Source organism: Rhodamnia argentea, chromosome 7 (assembly GCF_020921035.1).
Source record: "Rhodamnia argentea isolate NSW1041297 chromosome 7, ASM2092103v1, whole genome shotgun sequence".
NCBI classification, from domain to species: Eukaryota; Viridiplantae; Streptophyta; class Magnoliopsida; order Myrtales; family Myrtaceae; genus Rhodamnia; species Rhodamnia argentea.
This window is the reverse complement of record NC_063156.1, coordinates 7,936,627-7,958,947: the sequence shown is the minus strand read 5'-3', so window position 1 is coordinate 7,958,947 and position 22,321 is coordinate 7,936,627. Positions and strand designations below refer to the sequence as shown.

Sequence of the window (22,321 nt, the reverse complement as noted above, 5' to 3'; positions counted from 1 at the left end):
TCAGTTGGTTTGGCCCCAAAAGAGAATTTGCTTTCTCATTTCATTTTCTGTAGTATTTAAACACTTCCTGAAAATGCTAATATTGTTGAAATGTTCCTATTCCCTGGATCTTTTTCCTCTCTGCCTTTCTGGATCCTCATTCTTTGCACGTCGCTTATTAGTCACTGTCACATGTAGGGAGAGAACCATGTCTCATTCAATCGGGCAATCGGATCGAGTCTATCTAAATCGGTTTTAGGGGGAACCGATTCGGTTCATGATTTCGCGAACCGACCTGCACCGATTTGATTTCTAATTCCAAGTCTTGAAACCGTCAGTTCTATTCGAGAGCCGATTCAATTAGTCCAGTTCCAAGATCGAGCTGGTTATAAATTGATTTTGAATTATCTTTTTTCTTAGGAGAAAATTCACATGAACAAATTTCAACATAACCAGTCAACCAACAAATATTTTTGTAGCGAAACAATGTAACTTCTATGTTTTATCATATAATTATGGTCCAAAGCACAAAATGGGTCGATTCTCGCTTTACGCTCGAAACCGCCCCCCTGAAATCGATTAGTCCTAGTCACGTGGATTTGGACTATAATTCATATAAATCACCTATTCAACTTGCTTTAAGTAAACTATTTGACCAAAAAAAAAAAACATGATGTAAGTAAACCACCGGGCCAAGTAAGGGAATTGAGTGGGGTGGGGACATTTAGCTTCAGTTGCGGTGTTTCATTCTCACACTCTGTAAAGAGGCAGAGCAAAAGTTCGAAAAAGAGGTATGAGAGTTGTTTTTTTCGGTCAAAAAAGCTTACTTTGAGTAAGCACTAAGCATATGTGTAACTTATTACCCCCAATCACATGGATAACTTTAATTCCTATAATCACCCGTTCAACTTGGTTTTATATGTACATATATTCCCATTCCAAACAATTCAAAGGGTTGGGTTGGCTCAAGGCACACATGGCAACACTTGTGCTCTAAAAATTAACTTTTTTTCAGAAGTAACTTTTTCTACTTCTGAAGATGAGTAAATCTTTTTTTAACTTCTTCAAGTAGTTCCAAAAATATACAAACAAAAAATACTCCAAAAGTAGAAATATAATGTTACGTGACCAAACGGAGAAATTCTACTTTAGAAGTGTTGTCATATGCGCCCTAAGCTCATGCCGTTGAATCTTGTATTCAATGGCCATGCCAAGGAATGGTATGGTCATATCTTTTTTGTTTCTAACTATTTTTGAATTTTTTTTTTTTGTATATGAGCCCGCGGATCATTCTTGTGATTACTTTTTGCGTTAAATGATTATTTAGGGAGCATTTATTTCTCGATATGACAATATGGTTTATACAAGCAAGAACTTGGGACATTTAATGATATCGAGTTTTCTTATTACTTAAAAAAACTTCACTAAACCAAAAATTTATTCCCACAACTCTTTTACCATTTATTTTTCTAGTTGAACACATGAAAATACTTTGCATTGAAATTTTTTTATACGAATTTACTATGCAGTGTCAGTGAGCTTTATCATATGTAACCGCAACAATATTAAGCGGAGTACGTTGAGAATTTTCCTTTCCCCTTGAAATTTTTAACCTCATCGCATTTTCTATTTGTCAGTCGTAGGTTTTTTTTTCCCCCTTAATCATGACATTTTAGTTCTGATTTTCTGTATAAAGTTGAATACCCGAAACCTTAAAACACGAATATTACCATGTCGAGTCGTTTAAAATTCTTCCGTAATCTTAGAAAACTTAAAAACTTTTTATTTACGTTTCAAAAATTTCGAAGGAAACATAAAATGTGTCAAATTTTTTAAGACCAATTATCCTCCTGCGTTATTGGGACAGAGAAAAATGTTGCTTAGAAATTAAATGTCAAATTCAAATGGCAAGATTTTTTTTCCCTCTTTTGTATGAAATAGAAAATTGACCATAATTAGTGTAAACGAGATTTGTCTTGTCTCCATCAAATAAAAGCAACTTTCTCAAGTTAGATGGCATTGTTGGCTGGTTTTGTTCCCATCTCTCTCGACATGACTTCACTTCAATTCCCACTTGTGTCAAGACTTTTCTCGAACAACATGAGTGCATGAACATCTATGGTGGTAATAAGACCACATGCGTTAACGAGGGGGAAAAAGAAGAGATCCATCCTAGTTCAATTTGGTCCTTAATTTTTTTGCAAATCAACCTAAATAATGTAAACACTAAGGGCTCCCTATGTTTGCGATCGAAATTACTTCAAACAAAAAAAAAAATTCCGATTTTTTTAAAGATTAGGGTACGAAAAGTAGACAGTTCAAAGAAAATATCGACAAGGTTGATGTCTTCCGCCTATTATTAGTTTTGCTCTCCCCTACATTTTACCTCGTGCAAAGGGCATTGTGGTTTACAAGCATATTTGGAGTCACTCGAAATTTTTTCCGATAAATGTTCCTTCTTCAATTCCATACAATCTAACGGAAATGACCCCATTTAATTTCCCCTAATTTGTGAAGAAAATATGTAATTTTTGTAAATGTTGGCACGCCAAGTAATCAAATGCTCCATGCATAGCATATTTCAAAGGGCGAGGTTTAGCTGCAATCATGCAATATCCACGGCACTTCTCAAACCCGATCACCACCACGGAAGGTGCACAGCCATCGTCCCTCTCTCTTGCTTTGTTTCAGCCACACAGATTCAATGCGTGTCTAGGTGAACCATCGTGGCTGGCCACTGATTCGAGATCGATGGTGATGGCTAGAGCTCGGGGTGACCTTAGATCGACTCAATCCAAGGTCGAGGGACAAAGATTAAAATGGCGTAGCCTATGCCATGGTGGTTGTGGGGCCGCAGCGGCAATGCCTGAAATCATGCTGGTCGGACCGTTCCTAGTCAGCCGGCAACGGAGGCAGAGGGAGGGGAGAGACAGATGGACGGGGGTTAGGGTTTTGTCGACGGGTTAATGTGCTTCTTGTGCTAAACTTGAGTAAGTGCCTGACCAGTATCCCGACATCAACATTAACGCCGTTATCCAGCAGCAGCTGAACTTATTCCTCTGAGGAATGCTCAGACCACTTGATAAAATTGCCATTGTGGCCCCCTTCAAATGTGAACGCGATTTCAATCTTTAAGATTTGGCCCCGTCGAATTCCGCGGGTTAAATCAGAACTCACGGACAAATCATCATGGCGAACAATACGATATCGAATCGAAAACCCAGAGCCCCCCACCCCCCATCGCTAATAATGCACGACCTTTGCTTTTAGCACCATCCATGTGGGAAATCATTCTCATTTGGGTGTCCTCGCTTCGAGGGCGAAAAAGCAAAGGAGAGACGTTGCAAGGGAACAATTTCTTGACCTATAGCAAAGAGCAAGCATTCACCTTTTCCCTGTGGAAAATATTATTTGGATGCCCATTGTTGGGTTACAAGGAGAAAAGAGCTTGACTGATTGGTATAGTTATATGACTGGTTCTGTCCTTTTCCTATCAATTGCATATTATCGTTTGCGAGTGATTATCTCCTCCCAAAACCCTAAAAAAAAAAAAAGAAAATTGAAAATTGTCCCCAAGCTCCTGTTTCCTCTCACGCTTTTTTCACGTGACTTGCCTCCCTCGTCCAGGTGTTTCCAAATCGCTATAGTTTGTGGAAAACATGCATGGCCGATTGGTCGTGCCATGTCCCTTGACTCCTTGCCTGCTTCCATGAGGAACATGAGCAAGAACAGTGATCACCACCATCTAAAGATCTGATGTTTCGCCATCACTCGGATCCGAGTGAGTGATGGGGGGAATCTGAAGTTGTGGATTTTTCTCATTAATTGTCTTCGTGTTGGATGTGACTTGATGTTGGCTTTCAATGGCTCGTTGTGACTTTAGTGGTGATAATTGGTGCATGGCAGGGAAATAGAACTGGGGAGGATGCAGATCTTTTTTAGGCTCGGAAAAGGAAGGATTTGACTCGTGGATTTGGTCCATTTTAAGGAAAAAGGGACCGGGTATAAAATACGGTGTATATACTATTCGGAGTATGTGACAGAATCGGCAACAGATCTGAATCGGGCCGAACCCGCCGGTTCTAAGCGATTCCTTTGGAGACCGATCTAATTCTCATTTATTGGACCTGGTGCGTATCGATCTAATTCCGGATTCCGGATGTGGAACCGCCTATTCCAGACCGCCTGGACCGGACCTGCACACACATAGACATTAATTTTTGTGTTAAAATTTTCAAAAATCCTAATTTGGCAATTTCACTCGGTGAGGGATGCTCACGGACACCCTCGTCTCCCTCTCTTCTCTTTCACGAATCCTCTCAAGTCTCAACTCGATCGCTCTCGCTTGCCTCCCACCTTCGGCCCTCTATCGGTCAATCTCTCCTTCGAGCTGCAATGAAGATGTCCGTATTTTTGGAAATGGAATTGCAAATATATATTTTGTTTTTTTTTTTATAACCGAGGTGTCCGGGGGGCCGACGAGCTTGCGCTTAAACCAGTGGTGAAGCACAACTAGTCCTCGATGAAGCCCGTGTAAGATATTGGCACCACGAATTTTTGAAAAAACCGAAAATGGCCACCCGATGGGTTGCAAATGTATATCTTGTTGATATCTTGCAAATTTAATAGTGCTCATATCTTGCAGGTTGTGGGAACATGCATATTTTCAGGTTTAAAGCATATTTCCAGGTTTTTAGAATATGCATATTTCCAAGTTTAAGGCATACTTATGGTGGGGATTTGGGAGTCTTGGAAGGCATGGCCAGTTCCATGGACCCACCTAGAAATCGGACCACCCAGTCCGGCCCCGAGTAGTTCCCAATTCTCAATTGGTGGAACCGACCCTTCACGGGTGGTTCCCAGTTCCAGGGTGGAAACCAAACCACCATGGAACCGATCATCCACAAATATCATGGTGACCAAGCCGGTCCAGCATTACCCAAGTTTTGGCCCTTCGCTTCACATCTCTCTTTCGATAAATCATCGAAGAAATCAACGTAGCAAGATGAGCGGGTGTTGCGAGAGATGGGTCTCAAGAAGCAATCAGTCCTCGAAAAAAAAAAAAAAAAACAGGATTCACAACAAGAGGGAACTACAAAATAATCAAGATCGATAGATACGGAAGAAAAGTTGGTTAGGAATAAGGATTCAAATGATGAAATCCTACATAAGAGTAAAGTACGCAATATTGAGACCAAGTTGAAGCATTTGATCCACTAATCTCTTGCAAATTTTTCCACAAAGCCTAGCCACCGACACCGCGTTGTTTGATGCTTAATAATCACAAAAGTCGAATCGGGTCCCAGTGACCCATGGAACAGGTCCGGTGTAGGCAAGTCGGGTCGCGGAGTGGTGGAGAAATGCATTGGATATAAAAGTCAATGGGCCTCTTAGCCCACTCCATTGCTCGGCCCAAAAATGGCCCGATCCAAGGAAGGCCCGCGAAGGAAATCCAAGCCCAAGTTCGTCCTACCAGAAAATCTGCGTCGTCAGCTTACAGTGGAGGGAGAGAGAGATGGAGAGAGTGTAGATGACGGAGCTCACGAGAGGATCCCGGAGGCAAACGCCCGACGACTTTCGACGGCGAATCGAACGACGCGGTGAGTCCATCCCCGACCCCTCAGGTGATTTTTGAGTTCCCGATTGGAAATCGCTAGCGAACGGCTCGTTGTGATTATTGAGTCTCCATACACAGCGCCATGGATGTCGTTCGAAGAGTTTGTCGGGTGATGGTTCGGGGTTAGTCTCATCGTGGAATGGCGATGCGCGTGCAGTTTAAATTCTGGGTTCTGGTTGTTTAACCCGAGCACGCATTCCCTCTTGGATAATGGTGACTGAAACTAGCTCGGTAATGTCGAGTTGTAGAAGTAGAGCTTCCATTAAGACCTGAGACTACGAGATGATCGTGGACGGCGTCGTTGTTTTGGCTATCTGGTGAAAGTTAGCTTGTGTTATGAGTCTGTGTGGCCGCTGCCTTACTGTGGAAAACCTGGGTGGTGTTCGGGACACGGGAATGAGAAAAAGGTAAGAGAGGAGGAGGGTTAGAAGGCTTAGAACTTTGGAAGGTGCAAGAGGCAGAAAAAATGGTGGTGCTGATGAGGGTTTTGACTCAAAGGTTGAGAAAGTCAGTCGGGTCAACAGTATCTACACGGCCACGGGCTGTGCATTCTGTTGCGGAGGATAAGCATAGCTCCCAAATTATCATGTCGCCGCCTCTTGTTTCACTTGATCTCCCGGATGTGTGGGCTCCCAATTTTAGCCATTCTGGTCCGCCATTCAACCGTAAGTAGCTTTCCATGTATTTTGTGTTAGTTCTATGTGAGTGAGTTGATGAATCTATGTATATCTTTTGATGCAATTTGTTTTTCTTATGCCTTTTGTAGTAAGTTTAACTACTGCACTGCTTCCCATATCCTGCTGGCTCTCCTGCTTGTAGTCCTTCAATTTTTGTTCCCGTTCTGTTTTGTTTCCATGGAAGCCAATGTACCATCTCTTTTCGATTCAGTTCTTTAGGCATTGACTTTTTGGAACTTAACAATGAGGCTTGCTATCACAAGGTGTTCATTCATGGTTAGACTGCACCACTTTGCGTCTGCCAGCCCATTACACTTCTTGTTCCCGTGCACATACTCTGTCTATTTAATGCGAGGTGGGGGAATTTGAGGGTTGATTGAAGATGAATTGAATGCAGTTCACCTTGCTTAGTTCTTCTGTTGTTTTGGCTTGACTGAAGTTTTGAATTGTTCTAGCTAAATGGTATACTACTAATTTTCTAGTTTCAAGTGTTGTCGTCTTTTACAACGTCGATATTACATAATAGATTTGTTCATACACTGAAAACAATACCATAATAGATGGCAAAACGCAACTTTTCACTGGTAGAGAATTGTATAGCATATTTATTGATAACCAATAAATGTGAAATTTACTAGAATATGAACCTTTGAGTGTTACATGAACTTTACTAGAATACTAATATATTTCCTCAACTACGTGTTTACACTAGTTGAAAAGTTGAATTTGTTAGATTTCTGATTCATTATTAGATTAAATCCCTTTCTGTCAGAACATCAGCCTTTTGGACACTCAGGTTTTAACTTTATAGTCGATTCCTTTCTAGCATACTTTTTCTATAAGATTCTTTTTGTGAACTTGAATTACACAAATATATAAAATTGTTGAAGTATATGTTGTAGTGTTAGGCTGTTAGCCATTAGTTAGCAGGTAGATAGTAAATAATGTGGTGGTGTTTTCTCTACCCCATAGACAGAGCATCTTATGTGCTCTTGTAAGAAGTCCGTTGAGTGAAGATGTAATCGGCTTTGTTTTCCTCTCTTACTGCCTGGTGATCCTAAAATTCACTGAAGTGAATTTTTTTTTCCTATGTTAAGAGATGGCCCCCTTGGAAAAACTGCTCTTTCCTGGTGTTTTACCTCAATTCTATAAGCTTGCTAGGAATATGGTTTTCCCTGACAAGCAGGGAAGTGTTCCCTACCTATAGCTTTGAACCTGAATTATTATCAAAATGAGTAGTAGTATTATTGACGGAAAGGAGTAGTGACTATAATATGCAGCATACGACTTTATGTGTTCTTCCTTAAAGAAAAACAATGGAAATTAATGAACAATTTTTGTAAGTGTACAATCATCTATGTTTTGTATTTGTGGTGAATTGTGAAAGTTTCTCGAGTTCTTTTGACAGTAATTATCTGGTTTATACATCAATGAAACCACAGTCCAATATTTGTTGTTCAACTGTGTTGTCGAGCTTATTTTAGCATGTTTGTTTTTAGTCTCACTTCCAGAAATATGTGTGAGAAGTTGTGATCGAATCTTTTTGTTATTTATCTTGTGATGGTTTGATCAATGAGGTGAGTTTTGGTGAGTAAGAAAGAAATAAAGATTGTTGTGTTCAACCTTACTTTATGAGTTGTATGGGAGAGATAATTTAAGAACTGATTTGTCTCATGTCTTGAAATTGATTTCTACTCTAAGACCCAGCATTGAGTATATTGGATATTCATCACAGCCAATGGACAGACAGCTGCGATGATCGATGGGAAGTTGATTGCTGATGGAATCAGGTCAAGAATAGCGAGTGAAGTTGGAAGGATGAAGAACTCTATTGATAGGATTCCGGGCTTGGCTGTAATTATGGTGGGATGGAGAAAGGATTCTGAAACTTATGTCAGAAACAAGATGAAAGCTTGTGAAGAAGCTGGAATCAAGTCTGTACTGGCACAGTTACCTAACGATTGTTCAGAAGATGACATTCTCAAGGCCTTATTAAGTTTTGAAAACGATCCGTCAATTCATGGTATTCTCGTGCAGCTGCCTTTACCAAATGTAACTACTCAAAGCTGCTCTCTGTGCGTATCTCTTTTTTTCTTTTTCGCAAGGGAGGGAGTGAGCAGGGGTGAACAGTGTACAGATCCTTGTACTTGGGATTATGTGTACATGACCTCCTGAACTTTGATCTATCCACTTTAGTCCCTATATGATTCACTTTGGTGGAAATAGTTCTTCTATTCTATTGTGTTTCTGACTCAATCTTCCTACGTGTTAAGAGGCTGTCACTTAAAACAACAATATTAGATGTCCTAACTAAAGGACTATTTTCACAAGCATGAATAGTAGATAGGACTATAATTATTGAAATTAGGGCACAAAGGGACACGTGAAAATGCAGGAGGCCTTTGGACATTCACCCTGTTTTATACAACTATGATAGCACATAAATTGGCCATCTCTCGTGACCGAAAAATATACCTGCTCTTACTTCTCTCTCTATGGTCCTTAGATTCCCTAGTCCCTTGCTTCATTCCAAAAGCCCATCACATTGCAGTCCATTCTTGAAGTGAGGCTGTACGGTCAGATGCCCTATTTTAAAGAACCATAAAAGTGCATTCTTGAGTGATGCTCTCGTTCAGTAAGGTTTTACAGAGAAAAGATGAGGTTGATTTACCTGATTCTGTCAACTCTGCTATGAACATGATGCAGTACCATGACTGACTTGTGGAATTGCTGCTTTGGGCGGTGCCTGAATCTTGAATATACAGTGTTCTATAAACTATTTGCTCGCTGATGCAGTATATATTCCCTATGGCAGCATTTGAATGAGGAGAGAATTTTGAATGCTCTGAGCCTAGAAAAAGATGTTGATGGCTTCCACCCACTTAATATGGGTAATCTTGCAATGAGAGGAAGGGAGCCTCTGTTCATCCCCTGCACTCCAAAAGGTTGTGTCGAGTTATTGATAAGATCTGGTATTGATATCATGGGGAGAAAAGCTGTGGTTATTGGGAGGAGCAACATTGTTGGGTTGCCCACATTCTTGCTGTTGCAGGTATTAAGATTTAATTTTTCAGAAAAAGGGGGATCGCGCATGTTTTTTTCTTCTGCAAGATCAGAGATTTTTACTCACTAGCATTATCGGGCAGAGGCACCATGCGACGGTGAGTGTTGTGCATGCTTTCACTAAGAACCCTGAAGAGATCACACGGGAAGCTGACATCGTGGTCACGGCTGCCGGAGTACCAAATTTGGTCCGTGGCAGTTGGCTTAAACCAGGAGCTGTCATTATTGATGTTGGAACTCATCCAATCGAGGTGAGAATTCTGTCATATGGTGCAGTGTATAGTATGACATTACAATGATGGTCGGCAGCCTTGATATGCATGCACTTATTGTAGTTGACACGGAAGGCGCTCTTTCCCTTTTGCTATATTTGTGACAAATCTGTAAGATCATTATGGACTGTGTGGGACAGGATCCAAACCATGAGCATGGGTACCGTCTTCTGGGAGATGTTTGCTATGAGGAAGCCGTGCAGGTGGCGAGTGCTTTAACCCCTGTACCTGGAGGAGTAGGTCCCATGACAATTGCCATGCTTCTGTCCAATACTCTTGATGCCGCTAAGCGGGCATATGATTTTTCTTGACTTACAGGATACATGGAAAGACTTTTGTATTTCTTGCCCAGAATATTTCTGATAGCTTTCCTATGGTGGGTAGCTTTTTTGTAGAGTCATAATGCACAGTAGCTGTATATGTTACGGTTAGGGATCTCTTGAAGTTGTCATATCTTAAGAGAAAGGAGTAAAGAAATAGTTTATGTAGGTTTTTATCCAACCATTGTTAAGATTGTCGACTGCCTTGCTCGGGCAGCATTTACTAACTGAACGGGAGGTTCGTAAAAATATGGGCTTTTTACAAGCCTTTGGCTGAAAAAGGGATACATTTATGCCCCAAGTGTGTGGTAATAATAGCCAGTGGACCAGTTACGCTATACGTAAAAAGCCACTGACTACAGATTTTGTGACGGTTACTATTCATTAGAAAAGGTCTACTGTATAAATTGTTGTCAAATGAAGCAAAGCCTGTTACATATTAATGTCCAAACCAAGTTGCTCTTACTTTTATCACCTAGAACAATGTATATTAACTCCCCAGGAGGAAAAGAAAGAAAAGAAGCATACTACTTAGATATTAGCTCTCCTGTCGGATGGTTGGTCAGACTATATTAGCTCTCAGGTTAGGTGTTTGGCCATTAGAAATCTAACCGGTGCGCAATTTAGATGCTAGTTCAAATATTTCATCTCATGCCATCATTTTAAGAGGCAACGAGTACCGTTTAAGATCAAATTCATTATCCTGAATCATCGGGTATGTGGCTAAGAAAGGAAGAGAGGTTTTGACCAGAGAGCACGCCAATGCAAAGAAACTCAGGTTCTTGAAATTTGCATTAGTCGATAGGACGACTACCTCGACCCAACTCCAAGCGGGCCCTCTCTCTCGTCTCATTCCTTCCTCTTTCCTTCATTGGTCGCCTCGATTAGCAGAATCTGAGGTTCTGGCGTGACCCTTCTCTTCCAAGGCATTACTGCTTTCCTAAATTGACCCACTTTCATATTCGCTGTTTCAATTAACTCAGTCCTACGCTTATCCGAGAGAGCATTTTCCCTTCCAGACAGTAAGAAAACTGCGTTGATGACTGAAGGGACTAATCATCTTTCAATAATCATAAAGAAGAATTGGTTACATTGGGTCGTGGAGTATGTACAGAAAAGTTACAACTTAGGAACAATTTAACACTTGGATCACATTCTCAATGAGAAAGGATTACCCAGGCAAGATATCCATCCCAGCAAATATTCTGGGGGGCAGAGACTAAAACAAAATGTGACAAACAAAATGCAAATAAACCGACAAAGAGGCCCTCCTCATGCTTCCTCCTCAGACATGGACTGAACTGGCTCCACAACTGGAGGGATGCAGTCTACCTTGTAACGAAGGGCCTATTCGCGAAATTCAACCTCTATATCATGAGCATAGTGTACTAATTCCTTCTCGTAATGAAAGTCACAAAACTCAAAATACTTCGATTCTCTCTTTGAAAAAGCAATGATCGTACTACTTCTGAAAAATACCCATAAAGCAATAAAATGTTGAAGCAACATGATGTATCCCCAAAAGAAAAGAGCATATACCTTCTTAAAGAATGTGGAATATGAATTATCCCAGACTAGCTTGTAATTTCCAGCAACGCATGTGCAAAAGTTCCCCTGCCCAGAAAGCAATTGAAAGCCGAGAATTAATTTGCTTCTCATAGAAATCAAGCTATTGAGGATATGAACGAATAAAAAATGCAGCACTCACTTGGTCAGAATCATAACGACGGTAGGGTAATATCAACTGCAAAACAGCCAACGAGATGCAGTCAAAGATCAGCAGTTTCAGAGGAAAAATAAAAGGTCTACAAAAAGGTCCCAAAAAAACAAGAATTTAGATAATTCGTAGTTGAGTATGTAGCTGGCGGATGCTAAAATATTGTAACTCACAGTTTTTTCTCCGGAAGGATTTATACACTCCACGCTAAATCCAATGTCCTGAAAGATGGAAGAACATATGTCAAAAGATATTCTTGCAATTTTCTCTAGCTTGCATAGCAAAAAACTAACAATCCAGACCATGCGTTCACTTTAATTCTTCTAATTCAACTGCCAAATTACGTCCTGCCTGATGTCTATAAAAGAGGCACTCATTTCAACTACCATCATCAAATTGTAAAAAAGATACTCAAGCTCAAAAAATTCAACCCACAACCAAATTCAAGAAAGTGTTTGTTTGACTCGAGATCAAACTATAATCTAAGACTTGAAGAACTTGTCCATAAAGTCAAGCCAAATGCAATTTAAGATCAAGCTAACCAAGCTATGGACATGGAAGCAATGGGTAAGAGAGATGGTAGTGGGTAATCTCTCTGTAAACAAGGCTGGTTTGGTCAGTCTTGGGTCTACAATTGACATCACAAATTAGAGGACATGTTGAGGTCATGCACGAGAATTATTGCTTTCAGTCAAAGCTAAATGGCTGCAGCTACTTCTCAATGAATAGGAAAGTTTCAGGCATGTTTGAGAATACTGGGGCAATTGGCCTTCCACTTCGAGATTTTGGTTTACAAATCCCAATAGTTTCCACAGGAATGATTTATTCAAGTTAGTGAAATAACCCCATGTTTTCATGGCATTATAAAGGGAGGATGGTGCCGCAGGAAAACACTTCTTTCTCTCTTAAAAATTTATTAAATGGTTCAGCATGAACTATTCAAGCTAATACTTTTAACTCTTATACCAACATATCCCTCTATCTTCTTTCAGCAGCATCGAGCAATTGTGGTCAAAGGACGGTTGATTCTAAGAGAGGACGAAAGATATGAAAAATCATGAAGAAATGGCAAACATAAACAGCTTGCCACCTCCCTTAGATGATGGGCCACCCAGTACATAGTCTTAAATGTAAGATGTCAAGTTAAAAAAAATCCTATTACAGTGAGAAGCAAAAATTTCTTACAGAGTACAGGTGATTCAACAACCACGGGAAAGAAAGCCTCGCGACTTACTAGGTTAATCTTGCTTTGTACCAGTGCAAAATCCCATGCAATGTATGAGTTCAAGGAATCCACCATCAAGGAAACCTAGCATAGAGTTCATTATGAAGCATCAGAAATTTGGAACCACAACACCCATCAAGGTTACAGCAGGAGCAAAAAGTTACTAATAGACAAGATGGGTTCCGTGACCCATAACCAGATATTTTGAGACATCAATTAACCCAGTTGACTTGTGATTCTGAAGCACAGCAATCCCATTGTTTTATGCAATATACATGGACTTGGACAAAGTGCAAACCATAAGTATCACATACTTAACTTTCGTGCGAGGATGGCAGGGCGCAGCAAGCAGAATCCAAACTTTCATCAGGAGGATGGACTTATTAACTAGGAGGGCTTGGACCAAAAAAAAAAAAAAAACTAGGAGGGAACAGCAAAGGAAGCTAGAAGACTTTGTTTTGGCTTGTGTTAGGGAAGAAACCACAAAGGATAAAAACTTTTAAATGGATACAAATATTGATTCCAACCATCAACATAAAGTCTTTGGACCAATCAGGTCTTTAGCTATTGAATCTCATCATTCTCTGGAGTTTCTAAACTTCTGAACCAACAAAATATATCCAGCGCAGGAGTTAGATCCACAACATATTTTTTACCATAGTAAATGACAAAAATGGTCCCCGAGCTTTAGCCCAATGCGTAATGTGGTCCCTGAACTTTAAATTTGTTCAATGCGGTCCCTAAACTTTAGCCCAATGGACAATGTCATTCCCGATCTTTATTAATTTGTTCAATGTGGTCCTTGAACTTTTGGTACATGTTCAATTTAGTACCTGAACCGTATAAAAATGTCTGATTTGTCCCGAACTTGAAATGTACCAAAAGTCCAGGGACCACATTGAACAAATTAAAATCTCATGGATGACATTGTACATTGGGCTAAAGTTCATGAACTACATTGAACAAATTTAAAGTCCAAGGATATCCCTTATATCTCATGGTTGGCACCATTCTGGTAGGACCCATGATTAGGAAATCAAGGAGAAGACCAAAAACAGAATTCTAGACTATAAGTCATCTAAGAACATGCTACCCAATTATAAAAATTCAGAAGAAACAGTAATCGATTATTTCCCAGCTCATAATTGTCAGAATCGACACCTCTTAGTCATCTGCATTTTTTACCCATAAAAAAAAATTTCATCTGCATTCATAGTCTAAATTCTTAATTGAAGACCACTAGCTATTCGACCAATGAAGAATGATATTCCATATATCTGTGCATAAGTAGAGATATGACGATCGTATCAATCTATTAATGCAGAAAATCTCATCTCTAATACAAATTCATCTCTAATCTACGAGCGGATTCAACTGCTTATAACCATCAGTTATGCAGTCAAGATCGACTCAGTGATGCCAGAAGAGAAAAAATTGGTACAAAGGAATATGTAGCTTGCTTCAAATGCAGTTATTTGACTAAGGTTAAAAACGTACCTCATGAGTTTTACCAGCTGGTATACTTATCTCTTTATAGTCATCATTTTGCCTGCAGAAAAAAAACCGGATGCTTGAGAAGACATATCAGAGTTATGTCAGAGAAAGGCAAGAATGAAATTACGACAAAATTACCCTGCTTCTAGGGCGCCTGCTTCCTCTGCTGATATGAAGAAGGGGGAATTCACAAATACTTCACTAGAAGAAGGAAGATATACTGGTCAATACAAAAAAAAAAAAAAAATGTCGAGTAGAAGTAACACCATGATGCCTAAGGTGCCTAAGTATGGCGTAGGGATGAAAAGAAACACATGCATAACAACGAAGAACCTCTAAACAGTTTCTATTCGTTGCCGGCATAAAATTTCACCACGTGACACAAAGTCAGCAAACTTATAAAAGCAACAGATTTGACATATTCTTGTTAGAGGACCCATGCTTTAAAGTTCAAAAGATAGGATTATCATCTGATTCAGTTTATCATACTGCTACTTAAAATGCATGTTGCTTTCCTTAATATCTTTCAGACACCATAAGCTGAGTCTTTGTGTGCTTAGGATGTTCTATCATTGATTATACAATATATCTTGATTGAATAAAGTAACTTGACAGAACTACTGTGTGCCGTCTTCCAATTCATTGTTTGCCTAGCCTCTAAAAGACGATGTAATTGCAATGACCCTCTTCTGGAGGCCCACTGACCCTCAAGTAGAGAACTTCAATCTAATTTCTAGTAGAGAACTTTAATGGCAACTAAAATTTTTTTTAACCATCCCACCAGCAGTAGGCCAGTAGCTACAGGATAACAAAGGCTTTGCAGCACGAGACACTATGATTGTGGAATCTGAGTCAAAATAACGGCTATTCAGCATTGATGTGGCAGACTGCTATATGGATCAGCAAGCTAAAGTGTGCTATACCTGTGTCGAAAATGGGCTGATAAGGATTACAGATAAAAAGTTTTCTGAAAAACACATTGTTGCATTCCAAACCAAGGCTTTAAGCATACTAGTCAATTTGTTAAGAATATCTTACAACCCAGCTTAACTTTCAAGTTTCAGCCAGCTGCAACATAGGCTGTGTATCGTAATAGCTCAAGGGGTCCAGCACTAAGCCTCTGATAACGAACTGAACCATAACTCAATCAGTTAATCGTTTCCAAATAGAAGCCACAAATGTGCAGTCATTTCGTACAAATGTGACATTTTCAATTGACCAATATCAATTCCACTACCTGACTGTTCAAAAGTGACATTCCACGGTAACTACTTAATCAGTACTAACTACATCTAGTCAACAACACATTTGTCAAAGCCTCTCAAGAAAAATCTCTGGTTTTGGAGTTGAGTGGTTTCTAGGAGAGCAGCCTGTTCAGGATTTGGGATTTGCAACTATCACACTAGCACTACAGTAGTGCATTCATGCATCTTTCCTTTTGAACTTATTTTTTTGAAGCATCTATGCCTTAACAGATTCTTCACTATTCAAGAGTTAAAATTTTTCATTGCTGGCAATATTTAAAACCTATTTTCTCTTTCAGATAAGAAAAAAGTTACTATGACAGATTTGTTTATCGTGTTAATATTCTCGTGAAAGTTCTTTCAAGCAAAATAATAGTTTTTATATCATCTGGTTATAGGAGCTTATATGTATGGATACTCTTAATTTTAAAAAACATACCAACCTTACAAGAAACATAAATATGGACACATTTTGCACCTCCAATTTCTGTTTTTCATCAAGATATCACGACCTCCTTTTCATATATATTCTCGCAGTTACAACATGTCAGGGATGATTTTAGATTAAATATCAGTAGATTTAGTGTTATTATGCTCATGAGAAATCCAGAACTATATTACTCCCAAAACATAAATCAGTTTTCATACTCCAGGAAGCCTTAGAAAACCAAGAGACAGCTAGAAAAAATTCAACTGTTCTTAGCTGCCTATCCCATTAAAGAGAAACAAGAAATGGAAAAGAAAAGGATGTTCAGCAAAAAAGAAGAAGAAAGAGAGAAAAATCATCAACATAAGAAAATGAAAAATGAACTAAGTATGCATAACTATGAGTTGTAGTAATGGGCGCATTTTTTGTCATCTATATTTCTTAATGTAATCATCCTCATCACATGATATAAGTACCTGAGAAATTGGATGAATCTCTGGAATTCGGAGGCGTAGACATTCACCGCTTGCTCCAATGCAGCTAACTCTTCTCCTTTTCTGCTCATTTCATGATGACGAGTGCATAAATAGATGCAAAAGAACAAAATGCAAGTGTCGTTTTTCAAGAATCTAGATACATAGGTTTCCTTATGGAAGGTTTACTAAGATGAAATAAAGAAAAATTAGAAAAAGATGAGCCATCTCACAATTTCCGAGTCTCAAAGCGTCCCCAAGATAGTGAAAGAAAAAGATGAATGAACAGAACCAGCGACGTCAGGCTGTACAAAGGAGGTCCATATCGTTGTCTTTGCTCTTCCATGGGCCTGTCAGTTATTAATTAGAAACAATCAGAACTTAGTATTTGTAGGAATCACTTGCTCACAGGTGGTGAGTTCAACACAAGCAGACAAGACATCGGTAACAAGAAAACTTCCCTGGAACTTACCCATCGTCATCATTTATTTGCTTAATGAAGTCCAGTAAAACCTGTACCAGAAACATCAGGAAAATATTAAGGAGCTTAGCAAAAGGAAGGAAATAATAATGAAAGATACAAGCACATTTTGCACAAAACCGAATCGAGTGCAGATGCTTAAAAGTATTTATCCAATCTGTGGAATAAGAGTTAATTTATTGTGGTTGTAGAGCTTGCAAAAGGAGCAATAGTAAAAAATCCAGCTCGAACAAGTTTTCTAGTGAATCAGAAGTCCACAAGCCTATCCCCTTGGCTGGAATACCAAAGGAGAGGACAATGTACTGGTCCAGATTTGGAATAAGGAGGCTACTCAGGAACAGGCTACAGAATTTCTAGAGCTTATAAAACAGCACGCACCACCACAGCCCACGGGCAGAAAAATAATGGTAAACTATGACCAAGCATACAGCAATTACCATGTAGACTCAAATATTCAAAATGGTGTAAAACTAAACAATAGTCTCTTTATTAAATACACTCAATCTAAAGATGGCAAGGCAACTAAACTATTATGAGAATAATTGACAGAATTACAAAAGGAGAGCACAAGTGCAGTTCCAAAAGCAGGGTGCAAATAAAAGTAGACAAGGCAAGAGGTAGCAAAAAGGAATACATACTTGTGGAACCCCTACTAAGTACTTCACAAGGGTTTTGTAGACACCTGTAGCAGAACCAAGCTGAGCTAACTGTCTTCTCCTGAGAGGTCATTCAAAGTTACACCATAAGATCACTCCCAGAAACGGCATCGCAACCAGCAGTTTGAGAAGCAAAGATCTCACCTATCCATTTGCTGCTTCCATAGCAGTGCATATCTGTCTCGTATACTTCCACCAGAATTAATTAAAGTATCAACCTCTGCTTGCTTGTTCCTCTCAGAGCGTTCCCTTTGCTGTCTAATAAGTGTCCCCCGGAAGTCTTGAGGCAGGTAAGTCATGACTGCGGATATTGATATTCCTCGTTTAAAAGTTCTTTATGAGATTGGCAGCATCCTATGCTACTTAAGTTACAACACAGTGATCACAACCAAAAAGATGCATCCACAAGCGAAAAAAAAGCCCATTTAGCATATAGACCTAAATTGTATAAGCTATGACAGAGGCAACAGCAAACATGCACAGCCCACTTATGATAAAGATTTAGATAAATCACAATGATGTTGCACTGTTATGCTAGATTTCTCATAGATTTGCAGCAATTAGAAATGGAAATGCATTATGGTATAAGCTTAAGAAAGTCGTATTTATGAAGCAACACGAAACAGAAAGACCTTTTGGCGATTTCATAAAGACATTTGAAATTTTGAATCGCAAAGCTTCACCTATGCACAATAACATAAATCCATTACAAAGGGCCTTTTAACTATTAGGTCCCAAAACCTAAAAAATATTCTGCAAGCATTGTCATGTATTTTTTGCAAACCATCTCTCAGGATCTAATGCAAGTGATTTTAGCGCGGTAGTAGTCCAGATGATACTCAAGCATACTCTTAGAGCTGAAGGACAGCCAATAATCAAATTTACTTTGAATCCACTGTCTTCCTCTGAGTTCAACAATGAAACAAGACACAGATAAATAATAGGAGAAGATGCAATGAACACATAGCCCCTCCTTTAAGTTAAGAAAACCAAAACCCCAGCTTCAATTTTTGTGACAACTAGGTCCTTGGAATCAACTTCTCATGACAGGACAACAATTTCCCATCAGATTTATTGAAAAATAAAGCCACTCTTTACCACGCTCAAATTCTTCATTTCTCACAGATTGATCATCAACTCATCCCACAAGATGAATGAAACAAAGTTCAGCCACTAATGGTGGGTAGTGACAGCTAAATAGAAACTGCATCAATCGGATAGGGGTGCGAATTTCCATTCATAGCTTAGCACCGGCTTGTAATAGCGAGACCTGTTGCCATGTGCGAACACTTAAAGCTATGTCCGCAAATCTACATGTCGAAAGCTATTAATCCCAAACATGATGGTGCTTTTTTAAGCTTAAAAGTGATGAAAAAGAAGTGTGCTAGCGTTCGTTATGTGAATGAAAAGCATTGGTTATACAAGCACTAACACATAAAGAGAGAGAGAGAGAGAGAGAGAGAGAGAGAAACCTGTGTTGAATACACGTTCAGAATTTCTAGCCTGGAAAGACGTCAACAAACTCAAAGTTTCTTGAATTTTATCTTTGATCTGGCTGAGAAAGGTAGCAAGCTCAGTGTTCTCTGTGGTTGATTGCTGCTGAAGCTGCAATCACCGTGTGAAAGCAAAACAACCAATTAAAAATGAAAAAACCTGACCCTTTGACTAGAAAACACCCATAAGACTCGAGATCATCGCACATTCGACATTACGTAAACATTTGTATTCGCAAACTCCTAGACACATGAATATCTTACCGCCATTGGCCAATGTGACTTGTCGAGCAGAAAAACAATCTCTTCCATCTGCTCTCGATTCTTCCACATGTTCTCGTCAATTTTATGGGGAGGCGTCCCATCTGCCTCCTCTATCAACAATTGCTCACCTAAAACCACAACAGACTAAACCAGCGTGACTCCCACGTATTGTTATGCCCATAACACGTTCAAAATCGTCTAAGAAACGGCAAATTAAAGCTCGGGCAGACATCACATTGAACCATTACAACGAGACAGACACGCGCACGATCCAGCATCAACCTCCTGCGATCCTCCCAAACAAGAGTAAAGACGGAGAGCCGTACCTTCGGTAGGAGGGAAATCCTCGAGCAGGCCGTTGGAGAGAGAACGAAGCTGGGAGGAGATCCGAGCGACGTCCTCGGAGAGAGGAGGGAACGGGTACTTGTCGTAGTAGGAGGCGAGAAAGGATCTAGATATCGGCACCAGACCATCCATCGACGCCATGTTCAAGGTCGACGGTTCCCGGCGAGACCAACAGCTCCGCCGATCCGCGGGGGTGGAGGGATCCAAACCGAGCTACGAACTGTAGCTCCGTCGCGCGCGGCGGCTCTTCCGGCGGGGGATTCGTCGCCGCAACGGAGGTCAGGAGGAGGAGGGAGGAAGAAGAAGAAGAAGAAGAAGATCGCTCCGGTATTAAAAGTCCACAGGAAAACGCAATCAAGTCCCCGTCGCGGTCGGTGCGCGTTTGTGAAGCGGGCCCCTTTTTTGTTTTTTGTTGTTTGTTTTTTGTTTTTTTTTCTGTTTTTTTTTCCTTTTTTTCCTGCTAATAGAGAATTTAAATGGAAAAAAATACATACGTACGTGCGGCGTTACGGCGGAAAAACAAAAATTGGAATAATTTCCCGTATATTGAGTAGCATAATTTCCGAATTGCGATTTATAATTTTCACGAATTTTACGAAAAGGCAAAAGAAAAAAAATGGTGACGTGGAAAATGGAAAGCATATTCTGACTGAAGGAAGGAATAATTCCGTCTGGATGCCTCCCTCATTAGCTCTTCCTTTGGCGGGGGCGGGAATAAAATGGGCGCGCGTTCGGCAATTTTAATTAATGCGAAATTAAATTGAAATGAAGAGACGAAATTCAAGGAAAATTCGCTCGAAAATAGGAAGTAACTTAGTTCGGAAAAGCTAAATGACATTTTTATCCCTCGGCAAAGACTCTCTTCTTCAAATTCATCGCAATGGCAAAATTAGGGAACATGTTTTATTTTTTATTTTTATTTTGGCTAAGAAAACTAGGAAGATTAGGAAATCAAACGTGTAACGAATTCTTGTATTTTACATCGAACCCCTACTATTTATAGGACAAAATATCAACCGAGGGAAAAAATTAAATGCTCCACAACGAGCGATAGATAGAAGGATTTACATATAGGTTCTTAGGGGTGAGCAGCTTCAAGTTCCTTACAAGTTCCACTTTGAACCTATGAATCTACATGTCGGAATGGATTCCTCATTTTTTGAAACTTGAAACCTACATGTCATACCCTAAAACCCGAAACCTACCATGTCACAAGTTTTAGGGTCGGTTCTAAGGTACTCGAAAACCTATTAATTTCTTTTATTTTATTTTATTTTATTTTTTCATTTTTAGTTAAGGAAAATGAGGGTGAACACTACAAAATCAAAGAGAAAGTAGAGGTGAATGGTTTTAAGTTCCATACAGGTTACATTTTGAACCTGAAATCAATCAATTGGAACAAATTTATCATTTTTTGGAACCCGAAATATAAAAATTTGTTTGACTCTAAATTATACACTTATTATCGGATGCCATAGAATATTGTAGGACCGTGTAAACACATATACCAAGAAAAATATAAAAATTTATTTTAGGATATAGGATCCAGATTCTAAGTTTCAAGTAGTGGAACTTGAAACCTACCCATTGAAACATGTTTCTCAAATTTTAAAACCCGAAACCTACCATACATACCTTTGAACTTGGAATTGGATCGGATCTTATAGGTTTCGGTTCCTAGGTTCTCGGTTCTATTCTGGAACCATGCTCACCCTTATAGGTTCTTACGGATTCAAATGAGTGTCTATTACGGAATAAACATTTACACATCTCATTAATGGAAGGCTCGTGTAAAATTGTACGATCTCGCCACCATCCACACCAATGTATAACGGTGAACTATAGCTCGAATGGACGTTCACATGTCCAAATCTACATGGCAATATCCATCTATCTCGAGTTAAAAACTCTCGACCCAAAAAAAAAAAGTTAAAAACCCCAAAAAAAAAAATCCATTAAGTTTGGCAAATATCAGAGTTAAAGCTTTGAATAGAGGAGCAATATTTAGATGAGCTTGGATGCCCGGTACTTCGGTGTGCAGTTGTATCTATCTTTGTCCTCGTTCCGCATTGTAAAGTAAAATAAACAGCATTTTCCAAAACGAAAGAAATGAACTTTCACGCCTCTCGGTACATCTCTAAATTGGTAAATTGATCCGGGTTTTTTTTTTTAAATATCATTCGTCGTATTCCTCGTACACTATTTAGATAATTATAGCATTAATTATCACAAAAAATCCAAAACCAATACACATATGACAAATTCATCTCAAATTAATTTTTCGACCGTAAAAAATTCCAAACTTATACACATGTGACAAACTTACCCTCCATTAATAAAGATCCCAAACCGATACACCCGTGACAAATTTACTCTCTAATGGTTTCTGTTAAATTGGGTTAATGCTACGAAAGATCTCAACTAGTACACATGTGATAAATAAAACTAAAAATCCCAAATTGATGCACCCGTTTATTGTCACGTGTCATCTAATTTAGTAATTTAACAGCAAAATTTTATAGAAACTAACGAAGGGTAAATTTATTACATTGTGTACTAATTTTGGGTTATTAA

General features: G+C 39.3%; 2 protein-coding genes across 5 annotated transcripts; one reads left to right on the top strand and one right to left on the bottom strand.

Moving 5' to 3' along the window:
- The first annotated feature begins 5,480 nt into the window (after positions 1-5,480).
- Positions 5,481-10,112, top strand: LOC115752466 (bifunctional protein FolD 1, mitochondrial-like). Of its 4 annotated transcripts, XM_048283170.1 has the most exons (6): positions 5,481-6,265; positions 6,458-6,462; positions 8,009-8,325; positions 9,089-9,325; positions 9,420-9,587; positions 9,749-10,112. In XM_048283170.1, exons 1-6 carry the CDS (start codon positions 6,063-6,065, stop codon positions 9,917-9,919), a joined length of 1,101 nt encoding a protein of 366 aa, XP_048139127.1. In that variant the 5' UTR covers positions 5,481-6,062; the 3' UTR covers positions 9,920-10,112. The 4 variants fall into 4 exon arrangements, with proteins under 4 accessions (XP_048139127.1, XP_048139126.1, XP_048139125.1 ...); XM_048283169.1 differs by lacking the exon at positions 6,458-6,462 and having other exon boundaries at positions 5,481-6,261; positions 7,975-8,348; positions 9,070-9,325; XM_048283168.1 differs by lacking the exon at positions 6,458-6,462 and having other exon boundaries at positions 5,481-6,277.
- An 860-nt stretch (positions 10,113-10,972) lies between these two features.
- LOC115752464 lies at positions 10,973-20,071 on the bottom strand. Its single transcript, XM_030690663.2, has 15 exons — positions 19,729-20,071; positions 19,403-19,530; positions 19,118-19,250; positions 17,790-17,946; positions 17,628-17,706; positions 16,981-17,021; positions 16,742-16,858; positions 16,512-16,592; positions 14,503-14,565; positions 14,368-14,419; positions 12,880-12,954; positions 11,819-11,866; positions 11,637-11,672; positions 11,468-11,542; positions 10,973-11,275 (listed from the first exon to the last, which is right to left on the bottom strand). Exons 1-15 carry the CDS (start codon positions 19,886-19,888, stop codon positions 11,201-11,203), a joined length of 1,320 nt encoding a protein of 439 aa, XP_030546523.2. The 5' UTR covers positions 19,889-20,071; the 3' UTR covers positions 10,973-11,200.
- Positions 20,072-22,321: the final 2,250 nt, after the last annotated feature.